The sequence below is a fragment of the Melanotaenia boesemani genome, chromosome 23, assembly GCF_017639745.1.
Source record: "Melanotaenia boesemani isolate fMelBoe1 chromosome 23, fMelBoe1.pri, whole genome shotgun sequence".
Taxonomy (NCBI): Eukaryota; Metazoa; Chordata; class Actinopteri; order Atheriniformes; family Melanotaeniidae; genus Melanotaenia; species Melanotaenia boesemani.
In genome coordinates this window covers 20,084,317-20,096,396 of record NC_055704.1, presented here as the reverse complement: position 1 = coordinate 20,096,396, position 12,080 = coordinate 20,084,317, and the positions used below count along the sequence as shown (strand labels likewise).

Here is a 12,080-nt window from a genome sequence, read left to right as displayed (position 1 = left end):
TTTTCAGTAATAGGTTTCCCCTTTAATGCAATCTTTTTAAAGAGACAATCTTTCCAGTACAAATAATGTTCACATTTAACTTTGCATAATATGATAAAACTGTGACAAGTCTCTGATTTACTTTCATTCAAATGTTAAAACAAATAATAGAACCAGTTCTAAATCAACCAAGACCTGAACATTCAGCAGCATTTCAGCAAGTGGAGACAAATGTGCTTCAGCCTGCACAGATCTGCTGTTTACATCTGGAAACATCTGGATTAACAGGTTCAAGTTAAATTTAAATTGTAGTCTGTGTGAAATTACATGAGAAGGGTAAAACAGCGTGGGATGAATAAATGCTTTGAAAAATGGAGGATACCGTCTCTTTATCTCTTAAAAAAAAAAAAAACTTACTCAAACAGATCAACTATTTTTTTCCCACCTGAACACAAGTTTTGAAAATTGGCACATGACATTTCAAGTTCATCAACTTGTGATAAACATTCATCCACAGAGGCAGACATGAGTGAAGCAAGGCTGGAACGTAATGACCGGTGAACTGGGGAATCAAAGTTTATGACACTGGAGATAAAATGCCACAGCGCTGCAACAAAGCGAGATCAAAGTTCTCCAGGTAGAGAAAAGTGTTGTTAGCCAAAAGATTACAAGAAGTTATCTACTATAAAACTGCTGTTCCTGCCAGTGTATGTTTTTTTTTTTATTATTTCCAAATCTCAAAAGAAAAAAAAAGTATCTGATCATCTCAAATCTCAAAACACTACAATTAGAAAATAAATGAATAAAATTATATTCTACATACATGTGCCTGGTTGGCACCAAACTGTTAGCAAAATGCTATTTATGTTTAAAAAAAATTAGAGAAAGTTCTTTGTTTTTAGCCATTTCCCTAAAACATGTCAACCTTTTTGTTTAAAGTCTCTGGTAAGAAACTAATATTTTCATTCTGTGCTGTCAGGCCTTATAATACCACTACATTTAACAGGACATCTCGTTCTGTAACAACTGAACAGATTTGTTGTAGGATTTGTTCCACCAACCTGTCCTGTTGCACATTGTCTATTTACAATCATCATACACTGTACACACTCAGCAGGTGTAGTCTTTTCCTGCATCATTAAAAAATATAGAAAATATGAAGAGAAAATGTACAGGTTCATTCGGGTTAAAAACCCCCCTTTAAAAGATTTTTTACAAATCTGAATTGTTTTTAATTAGTTGTCATTCAGCTGTCGAAGCAGATTGGATGAGCCAGCCAGAAATATTCATCTTTAGTGTGAAATTTAGCAGCTAACATAAGCTGCATTTCTTTGGAATTTAAATGTATTGAGGATGTTTGTTTGGGCTGGAGGTGCCAGACATAAATGTCATATCAACACTGCATTTAATATTTGGAAACTTGATCGTTCAGCCAGTGTCTTTTTAAATCTTTAGCCTTCAATTTTTCTCAAACACATTAACAGAAATCAAATTTATAAGTGGCTGATCAACTTGCTGCAGCCCTTGATTTTTATTAGTCAGACAATTGATCATTAACGGACATGAGACAGGGTATGAGTAAATTGTATAAATCCATTTTCCTGACCGATTAGCAGAAACTCAGATGAGCTCTGCAGCGTAACGCCTAAGGCATTTGCACAACTTAATACTTAAGTAGAGTAAGCACTGATACAAGGTGGTGCTCAAGTATCCGTTGGGTCAAACCGAGACAACTGACGTGCAACTCTGGAGGCTGAAGTTTAATTCTAAGCATTAACGCTGCGTCAAAGGAGGTCACAGCTCAGGATCGTATCCAGTTTTCAGTTTACTGAGGTAGAGAGTTATTGACAACTTTTATCATATGGAACTCTTTTCTTTTTTTCAGTATTAACTACTTAAAATAGCCCAGTGCTCTCACTTTAGGTAATTTTAATAAAACACCACCAATTCTGTGAAGTAGTGTTAGAAGGGAGATCATGTAGCATCATGTGTTGATGACTTTTTAACATCTAGGAAACATTCTGCACATTGGTGTGCTTTGGGGGTCAGTTACCCTTTAATTGGCTACCAGCACAGCTGAAAGGTAAAAATGACCAAAAGGTGAAATAAAACAACCCAAATACAACATTCATACAAAATTTCTGTAAGGCATCCCTTCACTGTAGGTTGGTCACGCCAGCTTCCTCTTCATAAACTGCACGTTGCCAGAAAAAGAAAAAACAGTGTTCATCAGTGAGCCATATTCAGATGTGAGCTCAAGTTTCTTCTGCTCAGTCTTTACCACAGTCCTGGTAATGGCTTTGGTCAGTCTTGCAGCTATTATTTTATAAATACAAGAGAGCCTCAGCTCCGTGGAGTCTTTAGATTCATGCAAGAGACTGTACAGACTTTGAGTAAACTGTCCCAGGGGGGCAGAACAGGAGGCTGAGGTGCAGTCCTATCTGTGGGAAGAAGCCAGCACACTGCCCGTTGAGGGTGTGGTGTTGGTTGCGCCATAATGGGGGTAGTTGTCGTTTTGCGGTGGGCTCTGGAGGATAGAGTTTCCATTGGTGGGAGAGCAACTGAGCTGGAGTCTCCGCAGGTACTCTGCGTGTACGGGTTTGTGGCTCTGCAGCACTTTGATGGCCTCTTCCACTGTGAACCATTCCCGCTTCCGGCCTGCAGATGGAGACAGAGGACATGCATGAGCCCATGGATAACTTCAGTTTTTTTTTTGTTTGTTTTTTTTTTTTAAAGCATCACAAACCAGACTACTTTGTGACACTATACAATTTGTGGTATCATAGCCATTATTCTAGTACACATAATAAATAAGCACTTTGTTGTTACATTTCACTTGGATCCACCTGATTTTACCTGCTTAAGATGAATCAAAGCAGGATGAAGCATTCACAAATAAACACTAACATCTATATATGCAATTATGACTTATATAATGGTGAACACAAATACAACAACAGAACAGGAGAGACAAAAAAAGGCGCATCAGACTCCATCATAATGTGTAACTGGAGACAGGCATCCACTGTCCTGTCAGTTGCAATATACTGCATGCTCCTAAGTATCACTGCAGCCAAGATCAGTGCCCTAGATTTATAGTCACCCGTTGTCACTGCATACCCGTATAGTCTCCAAGCAGCTTCCACATAAATCAAAGAAAATATACAGTATATCCTGCTCAGCAGAACAAGCAGACACACACACACATCATAGTGGTTGCAAATACTGTATTCATGGGAAGAAAGTAAAAAGGCTGTACCGATGTTGACTGAGTCTTCCCAGGCCTCCAGCGTCTCCGTGACAGTCAACACATACACATACGTTCGGTGCTTCCGATCTTGGTTTTGCTTGAAGGACAAGAAGGAAAAAACATGTCATTTCAAAACTGAGGTGAAGAATGATGCATCAAAGCGACACAGTTAGGGAATCACAGTCCTGTTTAATCTGCAAATGTAGTTCATTTGCACTTTTATAAATGTGAAAAGCCTACCTCGAATACACCAAGCAAACGTCCGAGCTTGCCCTTTACACCGGCCTGGGGAATGGATGGAAAGATTTCTTTTATTTCTACTGAATCTACAAAACCAATTAACACAGATTTTATGTTTAAGTAGCCTCTCAACAAAACCAGCCAAAGATAAACAGAGCATGAAAACAACAGAAAAGCAGTGTTCAAACCTGATTATGTAAGGAAAAAATGGCCTTGTGTATTACTGCATTTCAATGTGTTACAGAACTTCAGTGAACTGAGATTAACTCTAACCTAGATCCAAACACACAAAAAAAAAATCATAGCTGAATTACTGAACAAAACATCACATTTAGACTGACCTATTTTACCAATAAAGCTTCAATCATTTCTCTTACAGGTGTAATGATCTCTATAGATCCTCACATCTTCGATATTATATAATAACAGCACTCCTGATCATTTGTACTCGTCGACCGTCTGGAAACAAACAGCTGTGACTCATTAAAAGTATTACTAGGAGATAATTATGTCTCTTTCATAACAGTTTTACTAATTTAGCTGTACATTACTAGACTTAAATTACTGCCAAGTCATATGACATCTGTCCTTTCCCCTTCTCAGCATATTTCACAAGTGTCAGACTGTCCAGTGATGCGTCCAATGAGAGAGGTTGCTGGGTCTGTCAATGTGCAGGAATCCAGGGAAGAGCCAAGTTTAGACCACTGACTCGGATGAGAACATGTGGTTCTTAAACAGCTAGACCTCTGAAATGCCATCAGGACCCCTGAGTTACACAGTTACTGATACTGAAGCCCTTCAAAAATCTCCCCCTAAGCATGTATACTCTTACAAACCAAGCGCCTCACTGAGGAAGTCACACTTGTGCTTCTAAGGAGATGTGTCATGCTATCTGTAGTTAATTCAATTGATTTTTTTTTCATTAGCAATCAATCTACTTTAGATTTACACATATACAAACTGATCCTTAAAATATTCTTCTGTTTACTGCTTACAGGAAATCTGGCGTTTCTTTGAAAAATCCTGCAGTTTAAACAGATATTTCCAGAAATATAGCACACTAACAGGACAAGTATGACCAAGTTTGCCAAAAATAGCATCCCACTGGTTAATTTCATGTCGAATTTTTGAATTTCCTCACCTCTTCAAACACCTCTCGCACAGCGGCGCCACATGGCTCCTCCTCTGGCTCCATCCCTCCTCCGGGAACAATCCACTGGTCCGGATGCCGGCTGCTGCTGACCAGCAGAACCTGTCAAAATTAAAAAAATAAATAAATAAAAAATACAGCTGACATTAACCCCCTCCCCAGTTTTTGTACTCCAGTAATTTCAAGGTGGTTCAAATGCAACATGTACTTGGCAAACAGTGCATGTAAACCCAGCACGAGCCACTAATCGTCTGTCAGTGTCCCCCCCGAGTTGCCTGCAAGGGTTTGAATTACACTACAGTTGCAATGCACGCCGATAGCCACAGATCAGATGCACTGGTGTATGCGCTTTTTGGATGTATCAGTGTTAGAATATCAAAACAGCCACGAGCACACCTGCTGTGAATATCACATTTGCAAGGAGCAATTAAGTCATCATTAGCATGTATGCAGTGTGACAGGCCAGAGATTGTAACACAACTCCCAAAACATCCTGAAGCTGTGGGTCAAATTAACTAAGGGGAAAATTCAGGAAAATACACCAAGAGGCAAAGCTGCATGTACGTAAGAGAGCACCAGATGTAAGGCAGCTTGTGTGCAGATGGTGACACTCATCTCGACCACGCAGCTGATCATCAGTAATCTGCTCCAGGAGTCAAGCTGTCACTTAATCCAAACTCAGCTTTTGCATACCTTCCCTTACATTCCCTAATGGGATTGTAGCCTTCAGATGAGGCTCCTCTGAAGGGCTGAATGAGGACTGAGGGCCAAACCGATTGCCGGCGTCGTCGGCTGCCACCTTCCTCACGTGCTACGCTGACCCAGCTCGAGCACCTGTCTCAGCCCTGGACGATACAAGCTAGGATGATGGGTAACAGGGGGCCACGGATGTCATAAGTATAATAAACGTTAAAGAAAATCCCCACTGCAGGTGTTTCTTCCGGCAGGTGCAAGCCTTTTGCAAGGTACAGTAAATTATACATGTTCAAAGAAAGGACCTTTTCACTGACGGCAGAACATGACGACTTTTCAGGAGAGTGCAAACTGGAGGAAATGTGCAAAGTTGAACCCTATAACCTCTTTCTGCGAGCCTTTTGGATGAGCATAAACAAGTCCATATTGTGTCTTTAACATGAGAAAAAGCTGATTTAGTTATACTTTATGCCTCATTTGGAGCAATTAAGTCCAATTGTGACCTGCTGGAAGTTAATTTTCATTACTGTGACAAAAATAATTGTTAAAATTAGCTTAGTTCTGTGGCATAGCATTAAAATGTTTTTAAAAAAAAGTGATTTATTTCCCCTCTTTGTTTAGAGATTTCCAGACTGTACCCTTCACTGTCTGGCAGTGTGTTTCTGTGTGTTGAACTGCAGCCAGCGAGGCTCAAAGGGAGATCACTGGTGTGGATGCATCCTAAGCCGACAGGGTGGTATGTATACAAAACAAAAGCTGTGCAGCTTCCGGGGGCAGTGAGGACAAAAGGAGATTTCTGCTTCACTTGCTTCATTTTTATCTTTTGGCTGTTGGTAAAGAGTGGCTCATATCTGTCCATCCCCAGAAAACAGCAGAGCATGCTTCATTCAGTGCTGTTTAAATGAATTTTACAATACATAAACTATGAATATACACATAACAAACTCATTAATTTAAAAATGTTCTCCTTCACATGCGTCTGAGATGAACAGAGCATGCTTTGTCAGAGGGAACTCTATGGTGAAGTGCTGAACTGATGCCTCACTAAAGAAACTGTGTTTTGTGAAATTTCAGTGATTTTTTGGGGGGGTTTTGAAATGATCTTTAGCCTTACCCTTCCAACTCAGGCAAAGACTTCAGTCGTTTATCCACTAGTTATATGTGTATCTATTACCTTTAAACAATTAGACATTATAGCTCGTAGTTTACCCTATTTTTTTTATATTAAATCATGCTGAAGGTTTGTCCAAGTGCTCCTTGCTAATAACAGAGGTAACCCCCTGTATGTCTGTGACTCAATCAGTTGGTAACCTACACTCGTATGATGTTTGACAAACAGATAAAACAGCCCTGCCTTGGACTTCACAAGCAACAATTTAAAGCAAGCACATGAACCAAAACAAAATAACTCGCATCACTATGAGAGCTGGGTCAAGAGTCAGCTGACAGCCTAACTCTGAACACAGAAACCCTACTTGTATTTGGAAAGAGGGTCAAGATGAAGGAGAAACCTCAGAGGGAACACTAGTGTTTAGCAGTGAGATTTCACTGGCAAACACTGTAGGGCGTCATGAACAACATTGTAGACAAATGCCAAACTAATCAGACTAATAATGCCAAAGTTACACAATAGTATGCATCATTTCTTGGTCCAAAAAAATGTATGAGTTGCAAAGCACAAAAAAAGTCTTAGAACATAACAACTTAAACATAAGCTCTGACAGTCCTCTGTCATGGTCTCGAAGTGGGACAACTGGCAAGACTATTCTAGAGGACATAAACACCTCCTCCTCCCTGAGCAGGAATGCCTGTAGCTGTCAAGTAAAGACCAGGCTGGGTGCTGGGAGGAGAGAATGATGGGAAGTGTTAGATACTTGAGTGCACAAGTACCAGGGCTGAATCAGCTGTGATAAGACTATAACAAAACTGCTGAACAAATATCAAATGTTAGCTATAACACGCCGAATGCTTACGTTTCTGACATAATGATGAAGCATCCTCTCACACTGATAAGCTCCTCCTATTTTTCCCCCTACATGACATTATTTACAACCTACTGCAGCACCTTAATTTTTAAATTTATTTTATTTTAATGAAGCCTTTTACATATTTGAAAGCATAAATTTACATTACAGCAGTTATCTTAAGCCTGGATTGAGAATGTGTTTGCAAACTACTGGAAAACGTTAGAAATCAAATGGAGTCATGGTTGTTTCCGGATGAAGTGTCATAAATGATGTATGGGCAAAAAGTGTGCTGGAGGGATTGCAGTATTTTGTTAACAGGACATCAGAGGTGATAGAAGGGACTTCCAGCTTGCCTGTAATGACTATTGATGATGAAACAGCAGAAAACAACATAGAGGCCTATGGAAGTAACATGAATTCATACCAGGGTTGTTGCTCTGTAAACTCTACAGTCTCTACATTTGCATTCTCATATGCAACTCTGCCAGAAAACATTTAAAAACTTTAGTCCTGCAGGGCATTTTTTGGGGCATCTCTCTTTTGGTCTTCACTAACTGATGAGGAGAACATCCAGCAGCTAATCGATCTTCTCATTTAGAGTTGGGAATGCAGCACAGTTGATGGATATGTTAAACTTTTCCAACCAGCCACCATCAGTTCAGCCAGTGGCTGCTTATATATTTGTGTGCACTCAATAGTACAAGAAGGAACTAAACAGAGCAGATTGCCATCTTAAGCTAATAGGACCATAAAAAGTCTGATCTTATCAGATGAAGGATGCTCCTGCAAGCAACCTCCTTAAAAAAAAAAAGGTGGTATGACAATTGTTTGACTTTTACTTTTGTCTTTTTTTATAGCTGTCAATTAAATCAGCTGTTCAACAAAACTAGGTGTAAAGCCTAGAGTCACAAAAAAAAACATGAGCTGAAGTTTATTGCACTGAAAAATCTGTGTAAATCAATCAATGAAGGCACCAAAGACACATATGCACCATAATTTCACTTAATTATAATAACATGAAAATACTGCGAGACAATCACTTCACATTTTATGGCCTGCACACCCATGGATTTGTGGCTGTGGTTGCATTTGAATATGCAGAAAGGACACATAACAACTCTAGCACGCACAATCCAGGCAATTCTTTTAATTGTGCACTCATGTGGCCTATCAATTATCACTGTTGCTCCACTGCATGGTCAGTTTCCCTTTCTGGTTTGTTTAGTTACTGTCATAGTGCAACATGCACCAAGGTCTCTGCTTTCGCTTTCTCTCTAAAACAAAAGCAGGTGAGCTGCGCAGAGGGATCTTATTTAACAAGCAGTTCTAAGAAGTTATTTTGTATGTGTGTATAAGCTAAGTGTCAAAAAGCTCAGTATGTCTTTAAAATGGTTGCTTGCAACCCTGATAATCAAAGCATCACATTGGTTCTATTACATTTAACATTGCCATCTTTGTGATTGCATGAGCAGACACGCCTGTCAAAAGCCCAAATTCCTGAGGATGGTGGTCACAATATTCCACGAATATTCTTTCCTTTAAATACTAGTCAGGTAGGTTAAGTAAGAGGGCAAGGCGGGGACAATGTACAGATACCAAGAAATGCTGAGCATGATTCCAGAAAGTCTTTCAAATAACAACATACAAATGTAAGAATGAACCATATTTGGATCTCTTCAAAGGACAAATGTTTTTAAATTCAAAATATGATAGCATAACATTTGTACATGTGTAAATGAGCAGGTATGCTGTGAGTAAGCATTTCCAGAGATGTGTGCTGTACAGCCAAACACAGGGGACCCAAGAGGTACTTGTCTCCTTAGAGCAGAGGTGTTGATTTTACTGTATATTGTATAACACTTTGTTTATACCATACAAATTAGGCTAAATTTAGACAGGAAAAAATATGGAAAATATGAAAAAATATGGATGAGATAGCCCTGACTGTACAAAGTGTGACTCACAAGAAAATTTCTCGGTAAAGTAAAGCAGTGGATTTCCAGGTAACAGAAAGGGTGATCAACAAAGGAAGATAATGTCCTGCGACGTTTACACTTTTTTTTGTCAGAGTTTTGGTCAGATGACATGCACAAACAATTTTTCTCATTTTACTTGTTCCATTTACTGGTTTATTATTATTTACTTTAATAAGAAACATCAAAATACATGTTGAATCCTTCCATTATAATAGATTAGAAACGTTGTAGCTATTGAATTTGTTACTTGACATATTTGGGCTGGATAACCATGATGTCCCTGAGGTTCAAAACTCAGTCATTTTGGCGAAAATGCTTATTTTCGCCTTCTTGCTTTGTTCTTCATTCTTACGCAGTGAAAGCCAACAGAAACCGCTTTAAATGTGTGTAAGACGTATTGCATATCACTGAAGAAAATCTTCAACAGTCTGTCTTCTTGCGTTAATTATTTATACACGAAAGGCCCCTTTAAATGCTCACTGGCATAATACGCAGCTGCCCGCTCAAGGCCGGCGGGATGCAGCAGGATAACCGTGAATGGCCACTGCTTGGTCATGGGTTCTCGCGCTGTAGTTACGTGACGCGACATATTATAGATGCGTTTATAACTAAATTTATGGCTTATTTATTTATATTATTTATTCTCATCCCCACTCTCACTACAGCCCGCCGTTAAACCCACTCTTAAAAGAAACATGCGAGAAGAAGCGCCTCGCCCCCTCTTCGCTACCTTAAGCAAGTTCGTTAGCAGCTAACCGGAAGTGTGGCGAGTCTCCCTTCAGAATAACAGCGCCACTCTACAGATAGGGCGAATTGAAGCAGCATTCTTGGCTATGCGTATTATTCTGAAAGTAGTGTTTGTTGCTAAGTCGCTGTAACTTAACAACAACGCTTTTTCTCTTTTCTCTACGTACTCTTCAAACTAGCCTAAACTGGATGACCCAAAGGCGTATAAGCAACAGTGGCAACAGCACAGATACGAACAAAAACAGTGGCCTTGAGAGAACGGCTAACAAAATACAGCTACAACTAAAAGACAATACTATAAATCAAAGCCTAAGTGTATTGTTAATTAATATTGTGTGTTTTATTCACGACCACCCACAGAGTTCTCTGAATGACTGGGTGTAGTTTTATAGGGCATGACTAGGCCACAAAGTCACAACACTACCACTACATGTTCTCCAGTTAAATACAACATCACACTGCAAGGTCTCTTACCTCTTCTTCACGTTCATTCTTGAAGCACAGGCACGCCGCTCTTTTCTTAAAACCCTCTCCATCGTATGTCCTCGTCTGGTTCGGTTTGAGTTTCATTGTAGATTTAATTTATTCTGCCTCCTACAAGATGGAACCACAAAAACAGGTATTTATTCCCCCCCAGTGAGTTAATAGCAGAGTCGCCGCATCGTAGCTGGTCTCCACGTCCAAGATCCGATATGGTCTGTCATCTGCGGAGGGACGGGGTTGCTGGAGCTAGTGATACCTGTTCAGACGTAACAGGACTTGAGCTTTTCGCGCAAAACCACTGCGTCTAGAAGATACACAAATGGCTCCAGATGTTCCTGAGATCCCCAGTCGACGGTGAATATGTGCAATCCCGCTGAGGAGGAGATCTTATGAAGACAACACCTCACAGCCCTCCTCTGAACACATTGCGCATGGCCGCTGACTCAATGAACACGCAGGCTGGAGTTTTACATGAACAGATCTGAAGCAGGGATGAGCTCATTGGTTGCGCTTGTCCAAGTGGGCGTGGCTACGCTCCTGCTCTAAACAGTGATCATGAACATATTCCAGCAGTGCAGCAGAAGCTTTTCACAGGCTGCCCTGTGCTAGTTTAGAGTGTGTAGTCCCTGATGAGGATGAAATGTTCAAAACATTCTGTTTAGCTGTTTTCGGGACATTTGTTTAAGCACTGTTTTATTTCCTTATTCACTTTACAAGGGGCTATAATTATGCCTCTTTCTTTTCTTGTCTGAAATTTATAGCATTTAAAATAAACATACTGGAATAAGCATGTATGGTGCAAAGACATTACAATTCACTGCAACACCCAGAAATCCATCACATGATCTCAGTGTCCTCCAGCCTCTATGTTCATGTGTCTCATGTCTTGTAACAATTAAAATGTAATCAATATTTAGGTTGCCACGAGAGCTTTACAGTCCAAGCAGACTGTATTAGTATTGTTGGAAAACATTGCCAGTCTTTGTCGACCTTATAGAGGTAAATGTAAAGAAGATAGGAATAAAAGCAAAATGTTTGTGACAGCTTTAGTTATTGTAGATGCTGGCTCAATGCCATGGCTTACTGGGATAACTGATGTTAGTAAAAACATTTGTTCTCTTCTGACAATGAAAAGTGTAGAAGTTAGGTTTGTTGTTACTGGATTAGATCCGCTCTGATGCCCCACCCAACTTATCCAAACACCAAGCACTGATAACAATAAAGCATTCCTCCCACCTCATCCTCTCCATCTGAACCACAACAACATCGGTCAAAAGACCTTCTCTATGTTAAACGCAGCAATTCTGAAATAAAATCTTTTTAAAATCCTGAAAATATGTGTTAATCACATTAATCATAACCAACCAAGCCTGGGGCCCTACCTTTACCCAAACTATTAGGGTCAGGCTTAGCAGTAATGCCAATGAATTCCAACAAATACAAACCACCCTCACTCATTTATCACAATAGATTCACCATGAATGTTTTATTGCACTTTTATGGAAGTTTTTAATCTGGAAGTTCTTTCCAAGTTCCACTTTTTCTCCATAAAACATATAGTCACATTCGGTCTGTTTATATTTGCTAATGAAGAT

At 39.7% G+C, this 12,080-nt stretch overlaps 1 protein-coding gene across 1 annotated transcript; it reads right to left on the bottom strand.

Annotated features, from left to right (window-relative positions):
* nudt4b (nudix (nucleoside diphosphate linked moiety X)-type motif 4b) lies at positions 1-10,939 on the bottom strand. The gene is made up of 6 exons (XM_041977876.1): positions 10,742-10,939; positions 10,477-10,596; positions 4,611-4,721; positions 3,470-3,514; positions 3,239-3,326; positions 1-2,637 (listed from the first exon to the last, which is right to left on the bottom strand). The coding sequence occupies exons 2-6, from the start codon at positions 10,570-10,572 to the stop codon at positions 2,417-2,419; spliced, it is 561 nt and encodes a 186-aa protein (XP_041833810.1). The 5' UTR covers positions 10,573-10,596; positions 10,742-10,939; the 3' UTR covers positions 1-2,416.
* Between the last annotated feature and the right edge of the window lie 1,141 nt (positions 10,940-12,080).

Excerpts from the sequence above, each read along its gene's own strand:
- nudt4b (XM_041977876.1), bottom strand. The coding sequence starts at position 10,572 with ATGAAACTCAAACCGAACCAGACGAGGACATACGATGGAGAGGGTTTT. Across the intron at positions 3,515-4,610 it reads TGCGAGAGGTGTTTGAAGAG|GCCGGTGTAAAGGGCAAGCT; the intron begins GTGAGGAAATTC and ends TCCATTCCCCAG. Across the intron at positions 3,327-3,469 it reads GTTTGCTTGGTGTATTCGAG|CAAAACCAAGATCGGAAGCA; the intron begins GTAGGCTTTTCA and ends TTGTCCTTCAAG.